Source organism: Polyodon spathula, chromosome 19 (assembly GCF_017654505.1).
Source record: "Polyodon spathula isolate WHYD16114869_AA chromosome 19, ASM1765450v1, whole genome shotgun sequence".
NCBI classification, from domain to species: domain Eukaryota; kingdom Metazoa; phylum Chordata; class Actinopteri; order Acipenseriformes; family Polyodontidae; genus Polyodon; species Polyodon spathula.
This window is the reverse complement of record NC_054552.1, coordinates 30,137,676-30,151,591: the sequence shown is the minus strand read 5'-3', so window position 1 is coordinate 30,151,591 and position 13,916 is coordinate 30,137,676. Positions and strand designations below refer to the sequence as shown.

General features: G+C 38.5%; 1 protein-coding gene across 1 annotated transcript; it reads left to right on the top strand.

Moving 5' to 3' along the window:
- mthfs (5,10-methenyltetrahydrofolate synthetase (5-formyltetrahydrofolate cyclo-ligase)) lies at window positions 1-8,209 on the top strand. The gene is made up of 3 exons (XM_041219323.1): window positions 1-363; window positions 1,516-1,777; window positions 7,802-8,209. The coding sequence occupies exons 1-3, from the start codon at window positions 253-255 to the stop codon at window positions 8,023-8,025; spliced, it is 597 nt and encodes a 198-aa protein (XP_041075257.1). The 5' UTR covers window positions 1-252; the 3' UTR covers window positions 8,026-8,209.
- The last annotated feature ends 5,707 nt before the right edge of the window (window positions 8,210-13,916 follow it).

Genomic DNA, 13,916 nt, shown 5'->3' with positions numbered 1-13,916 from the left:
TAACAACATGTTCAAAATTTCGTAATCGTTATTCACTTTGTCAATTGCGAGGTCGGTTCTGCTCAGCCGTAGAAAGAGGTTTTTTTTAGCTGGTAATTAGAAGTCGAAGTTGTTCAGGTGGATTCGATTTGACTGCCCTGTACGTACACACAGCAGCGATGGGAACTCATAGACTGAGCCCTGGGTTCAGACGGTCTGAGCGGGTTGTTCGCAGAAGAGCGCTGTGACAGAAAGGCTGGGCGCAGCAGCAGCATGGCAGCCCTCATAGCCGCAAAACAAGCACTGCAAATAGATTTAAAGAAGAGCATATCTCAGTTGAGCGACCAAGAGAAACTCCGACAGTCTCATATCGTTACTCAGATGGTAAAGATATAAAACGCACAAATTAAGTGAAAACTTAATGTTGGAAAACGACAGGCCCAACATTTACACGCGTGTAAATAACGTGCTTGTATTTACAGAGGCAAGAAGCCAATAATATAACCAAGACAAACATGTTTTTTTTTTTTTTTGCAAAAATGTACAAACCGGACTCGTATTGTCTGCTCAAACAGGTCAACTGCTTTGCAAATATGACCGGATATAGCAAGCAAAAAAAAAAAATAATACCTCGAACTACAAATCGATGCAGTACGTTTTGAGCTGTAGATAACTGCGCATGCCATCGTTCTTCCAGCAGGCGTGTTTAGAAAAAACAAACTGGCAATACATTTTAAAATTACAGCATAGAATACTGAAGAATCTATGTTCCAGGCGGTTTAACTGCTGTACATTGTATTTGCAAGATTAAAATAGCATTTCAGTATTATATCATAATTTATATTTGTTGTGCTAGCACTACCAAGGTGGTTGTTGGTAAAATATTTTTGAAAACACGCCGATTTTCTTACCTGGCATCGTTTTCAAAGCTGTCTCTTATCCCGTCTCCACCTTGCAGCTAGCTGGGTAGTGCAACAATCCTGCTTACCAACTAATACTCAATCGCATCAGAACAAAAGCTGTCTCTTTCCTCTAAACTGGGGAACAAAGTAGAATTTGACAAATTATTGTAGCTGGTGAGCAAGTCTAGCATGGAGAAAATTGCATGTTTGTGGTGTTCCCAGTTCATACACAACAGGCACACAAGCTGAGGTGTGTGTTTTAGTGAGGAACAATTTTTAACCCTAATCTGGAACTGCATGCTCCTTTGTGTAACAAGTCAGTCGAATAAAGTTCTAATTTAGAGTTAGAATTTAGCTGTCGGCTTGTATTGTGACTGGCCTAGAGGATACATATTTAAAGCAGCTCTGGGAAAATATTTAAACTGAAACAAACATTTAATGAAAAAAAAAGTAATATTTTTGCATTCTAGGCATACGTTAGACGTACAGGGTGATTAGAAAGTAAGTTTGTCACATCAACGCACCATATATTTGATGGGCTAAACTTACTTTCTAATCACCCTGTCTATCTATCTATAAAATACCTCTTTTTTTTTTTTTTTTTTTTTTTACTTGTGACCATTCTTTTTTGCAGTTAATCAACCACCCCAAGTATCAGAGCTGTCAAAGGATCGCTGTCTTTTTAAGCATGCATGATGAGGTTCAGACTGAGGCGATCATTGAGGACATGTTCCAGAAAGGCAAAGTGTGTTTTATCCCCAAATACCAGAATAAAAGCCGCCACATGGACATGGTGAAGCTGACTGCAGCCAGCGAGATCCACTCCCTGCCCCTGACCTCCTGGAACATCCCCCAGCCCTCTGAGGAGGACCACAGAGAGGAGGCTTTGGATACAGGTGGGTCCAGCCAGCTGACACCAGGAAGATTCATAAATGAAAACTTTTGTAGGAGACAAAATACTTAATACCTTGATTATATATCGTATTATTGCAATTTCTTTTAAACAGTACATTTCTTTCTGCAAGGATTTCAGACGATGTTAACGGTTTTAAAACTAATTTCAATTTATTGGCAGTGGGCTATTTAGTGAAATGTGTGCCACCTTTTGCAGGCAGTCCCTCTCGGACAAACAAAATAGCATATTAGATTAACTTTTTAATTGGGATTTAAAAGGTAGCAGGCGTTAATGCAACATTAATTAATTTAAGCAATTTCTTGCTTCGTTTGAAACAATGTATCAACGTGCTTGCTGTTAATACTTCTCTGTGAGCAAAGGGACCGAGTTTGTTTGGGTTGAACTAAGGTTCAGTTGCAGTTTCTGCAGTTCTGCACGGTTCTCCTGCTGTCGTAGTAATGTAAGAAAAGACTGGATATATGTTTTACTATTTGTACGTTTTTTGTCCAGTTCGGCTTGGATTTTGGTGTCTGACCAAATTTCTGTCAGAGCTTCAGTTTCTCCTACTCTCCAGATTTCCAAAGTGAAAAACCTGTGTTTTTTTTTTTTGTTTTTTTTCATTCATTTTCATTCATTTTTGTATTACTTTAGTATAAATACATGTTAATTTGGATTCATACGTTGTTTTTTTCTGACTTTATGTGAACGAAAAGACACACATTTGCCCGTTTTCCCATTGGAAATAGTGATATTTTGAAATATCACTGTCCTGGTCACAAAAGCAAAGTTTGTGGGGAATAATAGCCATTTTCTATACTTTTGAGGCATAAGCAATTAGGAAATAACACTTACTACCTAGGAACAAAAATTGTGTTACATAGTGTAATCCATATAATTATTATTATTTTATTTTTGAACGGCGCTAACACAACCTAATTACTCTGCTAACTTGCAGCACATTGATGCAGTTTTGTACTTCATACATTCTTTTAGAAAATACAATTGCAAAACTGGGATGATTAACAATTTCTGTTTCTGACAGAAACAACACATTAGGGCTGAAGCTGACAATTCCAGTTTTCACGGGATGTCTGGGAACCCTAGTGTAGTTCCCTGAGATGTTTTTTTGCTCTACTTGTTTCCTCAGAATATACTAGACTAGGGTTACCTTGTATAGTTCATTTTCTTTGTGCAAAAGGACAGTCCAGCTGTTCATATTGAGATTCAGCAAGTGAACCAGACCCGGTGCGTTTGCCAAATGGACCGAGATCACCAGTTGGATTGGTACGGTTCATTTCCCAAGCGGACTTTGTTGTTCACACTTCACACCAAGCATACCGAACCATACAGAGTGTGGCCCAAACCTTCTAAACAGGCCCACCATGAACAAACCCTTGGTGGAGATAATAAATCCAGTGGCACCATTTTACACATTTTAATTTTAAAAAGTACACCCTCAAAATTAGATATATTGCCGTGCACTTTACTGTGTATTTCACCACTGAGCAGGTATGACCACAAAAATCTAAAAAGAGGGGATGAGGGATTGAACTGTACAGACTGTTGAAAAAGATAAACACTTACAGGCAAACCCTATCTATACCTGGTTGAGAAGATGCTGCCTTGATCCGTTATTAAAGAGAGGTCAAAAGGGCTACCTGGCTCTCCGTTGTTTTTTTTACAACCAGGACAGCTGCTGTAGGCATGTGATTTCCATGGGGCCTCGCTGCTTGTAATTTATAGCTGGGGCTAAGCTACAAGGAAGTGAATTGATTTGGCACAGGGAGTCCATTCCGAAACTCCAACTGACACGCATTACTGCCTCCTTACATAACACTAATACTGAATGGAATTGACTTTGCACATTTAATCCAAGTAGAAAAATCAGTAGTTGCAGTTAGTGCATCTTTGTTTCTTACTACCAGGAGTTATTTTTGCAACACTAATAAGTGCTTAAACTAATATATGCATGTTTGAATCCTTAGTTTGCTGTGGTCACTTAAGCGTTCAGTTTTGAATGTTCAGATACAAATGTTCACATACCTAACTTTAAACGCTCAATGATAGACCCAGCAAGAAAGTTTAGTCTTGCACACAGATATGATACGTTGAAATATACTGTTAGAGGTTTTAGCTACTGAAAGAATTCCATGAATCTTGCCTCCCATGCATTTCTATCGACCAATGTAGGGTTTGCATGTGCAGTTATCAGACCTATTGGTGCTCCCGATACTGCTTGCACTGTACACTGATGAGCTGTAGATGGCACTGTATTACTGTATATCTTTTTTTTTTTAAAAGATTATAATATTAAGCCCTTTCAATTAATTAGAAACAACCTCCCCATTCACCAGCTCTAGCCATTGTTTTCTGGGTGACCTGCACACCAAGACACAGGCAGCTTCCATCCACCTGCCCAGATATGTCTCTTATATCCTTAAGGTGTCCGAGTTGGTGCTAAAATTCTAGCAGTGTCCTTGAGGTGCAGTTCTTGATGTTGCTTTTTAAAAAAATATATAATTGCTTGCCTGATGTGCAGAGCGAAGCTTGTGTAACAATGTATGCTGAACTACTCGGAACATTCATTTTATTTCTCTCTCCGAAGTCATTTTTTTTCTATTATCCCTGCTATGGCCAAAATTTTAGCATCGCCTAGAATTTTAGGATTGAGACATAAAAAACAAACAAACAAAAAAAAAAATATATATAAACATTATTTTGATCTTTTTATTTATCGTGTAATGAAAGATACTACAATGACATCTCGGCCATAATAGTAGCACATGTTGTTGGATTTCGTAATGTCACATTTTTCAATTTGTCTGTTTTTTCATTAAGTGTATAGAAAACTACAGAGGCATGTAATTCAATATGTTAAACGTAACATTATTCATAAGCTTTCATTCGACTTTATGAAGACAAATTAGTTCATTCTGTAGGGTGGTGCAAAACCTTTGGCCAGGGCTGTAGATGCTATGAAGCAGTTTCTTTTAAAAAGCAGAGGTCTAAGTCCCCTTATCTGAAAGTGATTAGCACTTTTTTTTGCAGTATCATCTCGCAGAGGACAGAAGAGAAAGAAATCAGATGTGAAATTGATGCAGCTGAAGCCAGTGTAGGGAGACTGGGGTAGTGGCCCAGGCAGAGACAGTGGTTAGCTTGGTCACAGATGGTGCTGTATGCGACCTTGAGAGCAATCCTTCTGCAGTTCAACTGTACTCTCACTTTCCATCCAAATTTGTATCTCTTTAAATTGAGGTGGCACAGTATCATTAGATGTGTAATGAAGTGGTCAGAATACAACCCGTTCCAGGAAGAATCGTGTTTCTTGGTTCTTTTTCTGTTAACACTCCTGTCCCATCGAACATTTCCGTTTTGTGTCTTTCCAGGATCAAATTTCTGTAGCAACAAAAAAGATCTACTTGCTAGTGTTGATTGCGGTACATTACTGTGCCAGGGATTAATTAAGGAGATGTTTTCTTTATGAGAAATACAGATATTTCATCCCACTGCTAAAATTGCAAAGGTCAAGAGTGTTTTGTGGATTGTTGAAAAATATTTCGCACTGACACAAGGCAGTAACATGGATGAGTGGTCTGCTAAATGCTGAGCTGTTCCCTGCCTTCCTGTGGGTGTTGCTGACGAGGGCATTTACTGCAAAGCATTATTTAGTCTTGCAATAACAAAACCAAGCTGTATCTTATTGTTTAGGGTCAATAACAAAAATAGGAATCTGGTCTCTTAAGCTTCAGTGCTGGAATTATGCATAAACTCATCTGATCCAAAGCAGACATGTATTCACTTTTATAAACGATTGAGTGTGGTTTATGTGATACCTCTTAACAGCCATGTCATTTGCAGCAAGCAGGATGCCTGCTGTTACATATTTACTTGTAATATGCTAATTAACTCTCAGAAGATCAACTTTATCTTAAATCCAGCTAGACCAGTTTGTTTTTTTAAACAAAGTGATGCAGAAGTGCAGGTTCAATGAGCTGCTTATTGTGGCATTGCAACACCAGGGATTGCCTTTTAAACTAGATCACTGTCCTAGGGCTAAAGATGTGTGACATGCAGTGCATTAATGTGAATGCAAATAAAGAAAAAGTCTTAGTTTGAAATAAAACGCACATTAAAAGCAAAGCATCTCCTGGTTTTATGGCATCTCGCAGGGGAAATTATTGTTATTGTTTTGGAAAATAAGTGTATTAATAGTTGCATTTAGGAGATGCTGTGCTGCAAGTGGCGGCATCAAGGCATTGTTTGATCAACTTAAGTGAGGAGTAGAGGAGAAAGGGAATGATTGGCAGTGACGGGCATAGAATGCATTAAAAGGATCGTTCTGTTCTAAACAGGAGTGTCCTTTTTGTCAGTAAGGTTTTAAAGAAAGTGGCCTCTTACTGTTGCACTGTATGTAGAAACAAGCCCAGCATGAGTGCTTGGTAGCAGAAAAAAAAATCACATCAAGCTTGTGAGAAACACAAGTTCTGCTATTTACTCCTAATAGGGCATCCTTGCACAACACATTTAGAATACCTGGGAACAGAATGCTTTGTTATAACAGGTAGAATGCTATTCTTACAATTAGCATGACCCAAGCAAACTTCGCCCATTGTAAAACTACATGTTTATGCAAAAAACTGTTTAATGGGTTCTTAAACATGGTTTTTCTCACGTTCTGTGTGCTGGAAGTTTTAACAGTATTCCTCATTGCTCCAACAATTTATTTTGTCTGATATTCTGGAAGCTCTAGTTTTAAAGCTTGTAATTAGAGTGTCGAAATTTTGAGTTTGTATAACAAAACACTTACTCAGACAGGGACTCCACAAAAAAATAAGTGTTTTCTTTCCCTTCTCCTTGCGAATGCAACCATACGTGAGATGTTGTGACATATTGTAACTCCCTTCAGATTATGTGTTGAGTAGATAATATGGTTTTAATACAGAATCTTTGCTTCTACTCATGTAGAGTATGATCAAGCAGCTAACTGCTCTAGACGTGTTACATGTGCCCATTCCCACTACTTCATGCACATGCTTCTACAGTGTCAGTGAGAGGAATGTGAGTGTTTGGATAATTATCTAATTGATTTCAGCACAATCTGCTCCTATTTTTTCCCCAGACTTCTAATTAAAAAGTATCTGCGTTTGATCTTTAACAGTATAAATAAGGTTGCTTACTTAGAAATTAGTGTTTTAAACTTAAATCAACATGTCTGTGGCTTATACCAGTATACAGCTGCCCAGATAGCTTGAATACATGACCATGGAAGAATTCAAGTTTAAGATTAATAATACCACCAAACTCTGGATTTTAAAGTCCATACGTAATGTTTCTATAAAGCTTTCTAAATTATTTAAAGGCTTGAAATGCATGTTTGAGGCCACTTATTCTTTAAAATATTAAACACCTCTTTACACTGAAAGCAGTTCAATAAGGGCACTCCTGAGAGAGGCAGGATAGCAGAGTTTTTTTTTGTTAGATTTGCACTCAGTAAAAAAAACAAAACAAAAACAAAACAAAACAAAAAAAAAAACCCAAAAAATACATTTTGTCATTCAAAGCAAAAAGTTGAATGGTATACCATGAAGACAAATAACCACTATGTATGACAATGGCAAGAAATGTGGTAATTCTAACATCCACTGGGGGCAGATTGTTCCAGAGGGATAGGTTCATTGTTACACTCTGGGGTACAGGCTGAACTTGGAAGATACATACCACTGTATCTACACAACCTACACAGCACCTCATGCCATTTCTCTTCCTGACCTGGTCTAGGGATGTTCTGCTTCTTAAAGGTGAGCATTATTGCTTCTCATTTTGGGATTAAAAATAATGGGTTTGTGCACTTTCCTGAGTACAGGTACACTAAGCACTGGATATGTAGTGGTGGTTTCCTCCTGCTCTTTACGGTCTGTACTATTTGCCATCATTGTCCATATCTTTGGACACAAGTCCAGCTATAGCATTCCTGCAGAGTTTTTATTTTCTTAACTTTTTCTCCTCCCTTTTTAACTCTGCACAGGAGGTCTTGATTTGATCCTCATGCCTGGCCTGGGATTTGATAAGAATGGGAACCGCCTGGGCCATGGAAAGGGGTACTATGACACCTACCAGGGGCGCTGTATGAACCACCCCAAAGGGGAGCCGTACACCATTGCTCTGGCTTTCAAGGAACAGATCTGCGATGCGATCCCAGTGGCCGACAATGACATCCAAGTTGATGAAATACTGTATGAACTCAAATAAACTGCCCACCAGGAACAACAAAGCATGGTTCCAAGGATTCTTCTCCACCACAGTGGTGCCCTAGCCCCATTTAATTGGCTCCCCACCTTTAATTCAAATGTGCCTTGTCCAATTTAACAAGCCTGTTTGAAATGAAAAATACACGTTACCATGGAGACCTTTATGTTGAAGTGAAAACCTCAGATGACCTTAAATGCAGGGCTTCTATACTGTAAAAAAAAAAAAAAAAAAAAAAAAAAAAGTTTGTGTGTGTGTGTGTGTGTATATATATATATATATATAATAAATAAATAAAATCAGTACTGTGCAAAAGTTTTGGGCAGGTGTGAAAAAATGCTGTAAAGTAAGAATGCTTTCAAAAAGACATGTTAATAGATTATATTTATCAATTAACTAAATGCAAAGTGAGTGAACAGAAGAAAAATTTTGTTTGACTACCCTTTGCCTTCAAAACAGCATCAGTTCTTCTAGGTACACTTGCACAAAGTCAGGGCTTTTGTAGGCATATAGTCAGGTGTATGATTAAACAATTATAGCAAACAGGTGCTAATGATCATCAATTCAATATGTAGGTTGAAACACAATTATTAACTGAAACAGAAACAGCTGTGTAGGAGAAATAAAACTGGGTGAGGAACAGCCAAACTCAGCTAACAAGGTGAGGTTGCTGAAGACAGTTTACTGTCAAAAGTCATACACCATGGCAAGACTCAGCACAGCAACAAGACACAAGGTAGTTATACTGCATCAACAAGGTCTCTCCCAGGCAGAAATTTCAAGGCAGACAGGGGTTTCCAGATGTGCTGTCCAAGCTCTTTTGAAGAAGCACAAAGAAACGGGCAACGTTGAGGACCGTAGATGCAGTGGTCGGCCAAGGAAACTTACTGCAGCAGATGAAAGACACATCATGCTTACTTCCCTTCGCAATCGGAAGATGTCCAGCAACGCCATCAGCTCAGAATTGGCAGAAAACAGTGGGACCCTGGTACACCCATCTACTGTCTGGATAAGTCTGGTCAGAAGTGGCCTTCATGGAAGACTTGCGACCAAAAAGCCATACCTCCGACGTGGAAACAAGGCCAAGCGACTCGACTATGCATGAAAACACAGGAACTGGGGTGCAGAAAAATGGCAGCAGGTGCTCTGGACTGACGAATCAAAATTTGAAATATTTGGCTGTTGCAGAAGGCAGTTTGTTCGCCGAAGGGCTGGAGAGCGGTACATGAATGAGTGTCTGCAGGCAACAGTGAAGCATAGTGGAGGTTCCTTGCAAGTTTGGGGCTGCATTTCTGCAAATGGATTTGGGGATTTGGTCAGAATTGATGGTCTCCTCAATGCTGAGAAGTACAGGCAGATACTTCTCCATCATGCAGTACCGTCAGGGAGGCATCTGATTGGCCCCAAATTTATTCTGCAGCATGACAACAACCCCAAACATACAGCGAAAGTCATTAAGAACTATCTTCAGCGTAAAGAAGAACAAGGAGTCTTAGAAGTGATGGTATGGCCCCCACAGAGTCCTGATCTCAACATCAAGTCTGTCTGGGATTACATGAAGAGAGAGAAGCAACTGAGGCTGCCTAAATCCACAGAAGAACTGTGGTTAGTTCTCCAAGATGTTTGGGCCAACCTACCTGCCGAGTTCCTTCAAAAACTGTGCAAGTGTCCCTAGAAGAATTGATTCTGTTTTGAAGGCAAAGGGTGGTCACACCAAATATTGATTTGATTTAGATTTTTCTTTTGTTCACTCACTTTGCATTTAGTTAATTGATAAATATAAACTATTAGCATGTCTATTTTTGAAAGCATTCTTACTTTACAGCATTTTTTTACACCTGCCTAAAACTTTTGCACAGTACTGTATATAATATATAAAATTTTGTTAAGCTTACGGGTTTAAATATTGTAATTCATGAAACTATTAAAATGAAGACAGTTGCTGCCCAGTTTAAACTGCTCTGTCTTGTACAGTTTAATTTAACTGATTAAATGTTTATGTTTAAAGGTTTATCAGTGAAGGTAATCATTTTGAATTGTTAACTTTTACATTTAATTTTGGTGTAGTTTTGCAGTGTGCAGTATATTAAGCCAAAGCTCTATCCATCAGACTGTTCTGTAAAGCAAGGTTCTACTAGTTAAATTCTTTGACTAAAATTTTTTGACAAAGTCAAGGTCGCTAAGAAATCCAGATGACTGTTTTATGAGAATAAATATTTTTAATGACACACTTGAATTTCTGTCTTCCTTTTTAATTTTCTTCACTTGCAGCGCAAACTGTGTTGTACTTAAGTGCAGCAGTCCATTGACACAAACTGTTTGTTGTGTGCACCTGGCCTGATTTGTGTCCACTTTTACAGTAAGGAGAAGAACCTTTTTATAAAACTGGATAGAGGTAAAAGCAGTTAATATTAAACTAGTTTTAAAACTGAAACATTTTCTTTCGCCTTGTTAAAGGAGGCAAACTTTTGTCTGTTAAATGTGCCAGAGACATTTCAATAATTTCATGGGGGCAACCGCAGCCGATCGTGCAAAATGTTTAAATTGCTCCATTTGTCTCCCCCTCCTTGACCTGGATTCTAAAGTAGCTGTGATTTGCAACAACTGATAATGGCAAACGTGAAGGGCCCCGGTCTATCCTATTATGCAGCATTTAAGAATAGGGCATTTCAGCGCTGCATTGGTTTTTATTTTTGTGGCAATCCAATTTCAGGCAATATGTTTCACAAAGCACTACCGGTGTAACTGTATACCAAGACATTTTGAAGCAACCAGCTTCTACACAGCACTGTGTTTAGGGGCGGTTTGCTGATTTGTGGACTGGTCACTAGTATTATGAGTTGGACATTTTAAATTTATGCTTTGGGATGTAGATGAAGTTATACCAGTGAAGATGCAAAACCAGAAATTACGTGGGAGCACACTAGCCTTCAGTAAATATGCTTACCTAGCAGGTAAATAAAAATAGAACAAAACAAACTGTTTAATAAAACATTTAGAGCATCGGACCCTTTTTCAGGTTTTGTCTCCTAGAGTATCCTTCCTGTTTAATCAAACACAGTGGGGTCGAAGAAATGAGTAATAATAAACCCTGGCTAGATGCCAGCTATCAGCAAGAGATCTCATTACCAGAAATTAATATACCAGTGTAAAGGATGAGAGCTGGGAGGTTCACTATGTGGCTGCTCTGGGGAAAGTAAAGCTGACAGTTTAGGAATTAACATTATCACTTAAACCTGTGATGTCAATATAAACAATGTTTAGTACAGGGTTTGCTGATCACAGTAGTTGTCCTTTGCCTTTCTTGCCTGCGGTGTATTGTCTCGTCTCACAGCGATATCAAACTGTTTTTCAGTGCTTTACCAATAGGTGAGAAGTTCAGTTTGAAATCAATTAAAGCCATCAGGGCTGTCTTGCAATGTCTTTGTGTGTATTATTGAAGTGTTTCCTCCAGTGCTTAACTCACCTGTTTGTTTTAAAACTAAACAAAGCACTCTCAAGTTGTTAGCTTGTAACATTGTAACGTGGCATTTTCAAAAGATTTCTTGGTTTTAGTGGTACCCCGATAGTTCCAAAATGTTTCTCGTGAAACTCATGAGAAAAACAACAGCGTACATACCAAATAAAACAATTCAAACAACCAACCATTTTCCAGTTTACCCTTGGGGTATGTATTAAAGATGTCAAAATTAATATTATATGTGACCATAAAGTGTAATGGCTGATATGCACTTGCAAAGCACTTCAAAACATAATGGCTTTGCTCTTACTGAAGCAGCATTATAATGGAAATGCTTTTTAGGCATCTGTCTAAATACTTAAGATGCTGGCGCTTTGAGGAAATGCTTTCAAGACGTATTTGGGACGACACCTCTGAGTTTAGAGCATGACAACAATACGACTCATCAGTCTATGGTAAATGTAGGAATGGCATTTCAATACATATTGACTTTTTACTTGGAATAAGGCTATTAGAACAGGACTAATCCACAATCAAAAGTATAAAATGTGTACAGACACAGCTTTTTACAGCTCACTCTATTCAGTATTATTCTCCACCCATGGAGATGCATATTGAGAATCGTCGGAACTTGGATTGGTTGGATGGGACATTCTTTAGCCCGTAGTATAGACCAGGGGGGCAAACCCAGGTCCTGGAGAGCCGCGTGTTCTTCTGGATTTTGTTCCGTCTGAGTGCTCAGTTACTTAATTGAACCAACTGCTTTATTATTTATTTGATTTAGTAGATTTAGTAGATTGGTAGATCTTTAGTGATCAACCAATATATACCTCAGTAACATTACCTACTTGCATTGTGCTAATCATAGTAAACTACTGCACCCTAATAATATTATATGATGTTATTGCACTACATGTTAACTTCAAGAAACAAGCATGATATTTGTACTAGGCAGTGTAATAGCACCGAGGGGTTTGCATAGCACTTAGTGTGAAGTTCTTACCCTCTCATGTGAATAAATACCTAACCATACGTACTTCTGGCGTTTACTGTACTGTGACTTGGGAGACATTAAATAGAAGACACGTGCACAAAGGTAATCCAGGGTTTATCCAAAGAAAGGTGGAATTGCAAATTGCAGTGGGATAGTTCAATGGCCCTGCAAGAACAGAACATGGCTAGGCTTCAGTAGGTATGCAAAGAAACTTATTAGCGTCTCAATACCATAAGTACGAAGGAGGGGGAGAGGAGAGGGAGGGCTGTGGAAATGTAGTGATCCGATAACCACCTGTGGGAGGGTTGCTGTTCAGGGATACCCAAAATTAGAACAAGTCTGATGCTATTACTGTATTAAAATGTGCCATATGTGTGTCTTTGTTCTAAAACATTCTGTAACATATAACAAAACATGCCAACCATAGAAACTTTCGATGTTTCCAGCTGCACAGCTTCAAAGAGCTATCAAAAATGTTTCTGTAGACTGATTTCTAGGGGTGTCAAAAGTCACAATCGAATATTAGTTTATAGATCCAGAAAGTTTTCTTAAGAGAAAGTAAACAATTGTAAAAGTAAAAAATTTCAGGAAGAAGAAACTACATTTCTGCAGTGAAGGAGCTGTTCAGTTATTGCTATGAGTAGTTTCTTGCTGGCTTACATTGTTTTATTCCTCTAAGACCATTTCCCTTTCCCTTTTGAAGGGCACAGAATATTAATTTAAAGGCTCTGTCCTACATGTACCGAAGGTATTTCTAGTGTTGCTAACATCATCATTCTCAATGCATTTGTGCTGCCGTGATGGTTATTTTCTACTGGTGAACCTATCCCTGTCTAGTCTGGAGGACTTCACTCAAAGGTCGCAAAACAAAACCATGATCAAAGTAAGCAAAAGGTAATTTGAGGATCTTATTCTAGGCTGCAGAGAAACAGGTGCTAGAGCTCAACACTCATATTAATTTGGAGAGCTGACTGTAATATAAGCTCATGAGTTTCCATCATAGATCTGCCTGTCCAGATTTAGAAAGTTTAGAAATTTCCAATTACAGGTACTTGTGGGAAGGGGGTGATTCATCTGATTGATTGATAGGGCAAACCACCTTGCTTAGGTTTACTGTGACTGTCCAGTAATAGGGGATTAAAGTTTTCTACAACTCTGTGTTGAGCCCCCACTTATTGTAGTTTCTATCGACATAACTGCAGAGACATGGCTCAACTCACAACAGAGACAAGCACATGTATAAATAAAGCAGATTTTATAGAATATGTAATTTTTTACAGTGGCAGCCAGCGGGGAAGCTACCAACCACTATGAGAATGATCCAGTGTCCTTGTGCATTCTCCCAATCTGAGACGAAGGAATTCAGGCTGAAGCAGTAAATTGGTTGTGACATCGCCGTGACAAAATAAACAAACTAAAAATACAGTACAAAATGGTTAA

What these genes read in the sequence shown, in the direction of transcription:
- mthfs (XM_041219323.1), top strand. Translation starts at nt 253, where the DNA reads ATGGCAGCCCTCATAGCCGCAAAACAAGCACTGCAAATAGATTTAAAG. An exon ending in CTCATATCGTTACTCAGATG is followed by an intron (nt 364 to 1,515) that starts GTAAAGATATAA and finishes TCTTTTTTGCAG; the next exon opens with TTAATCAACCACCCCAAGTA. An exon ending in AGAGGAGGCTTTGGATACAG is followed by an intron (nt 1,778 to 7,801) that starts GTGGGTCCAGCC and finishes AACTCTGCACAG; the next exon opens with GAGGTCTTGATTTGATCCTC.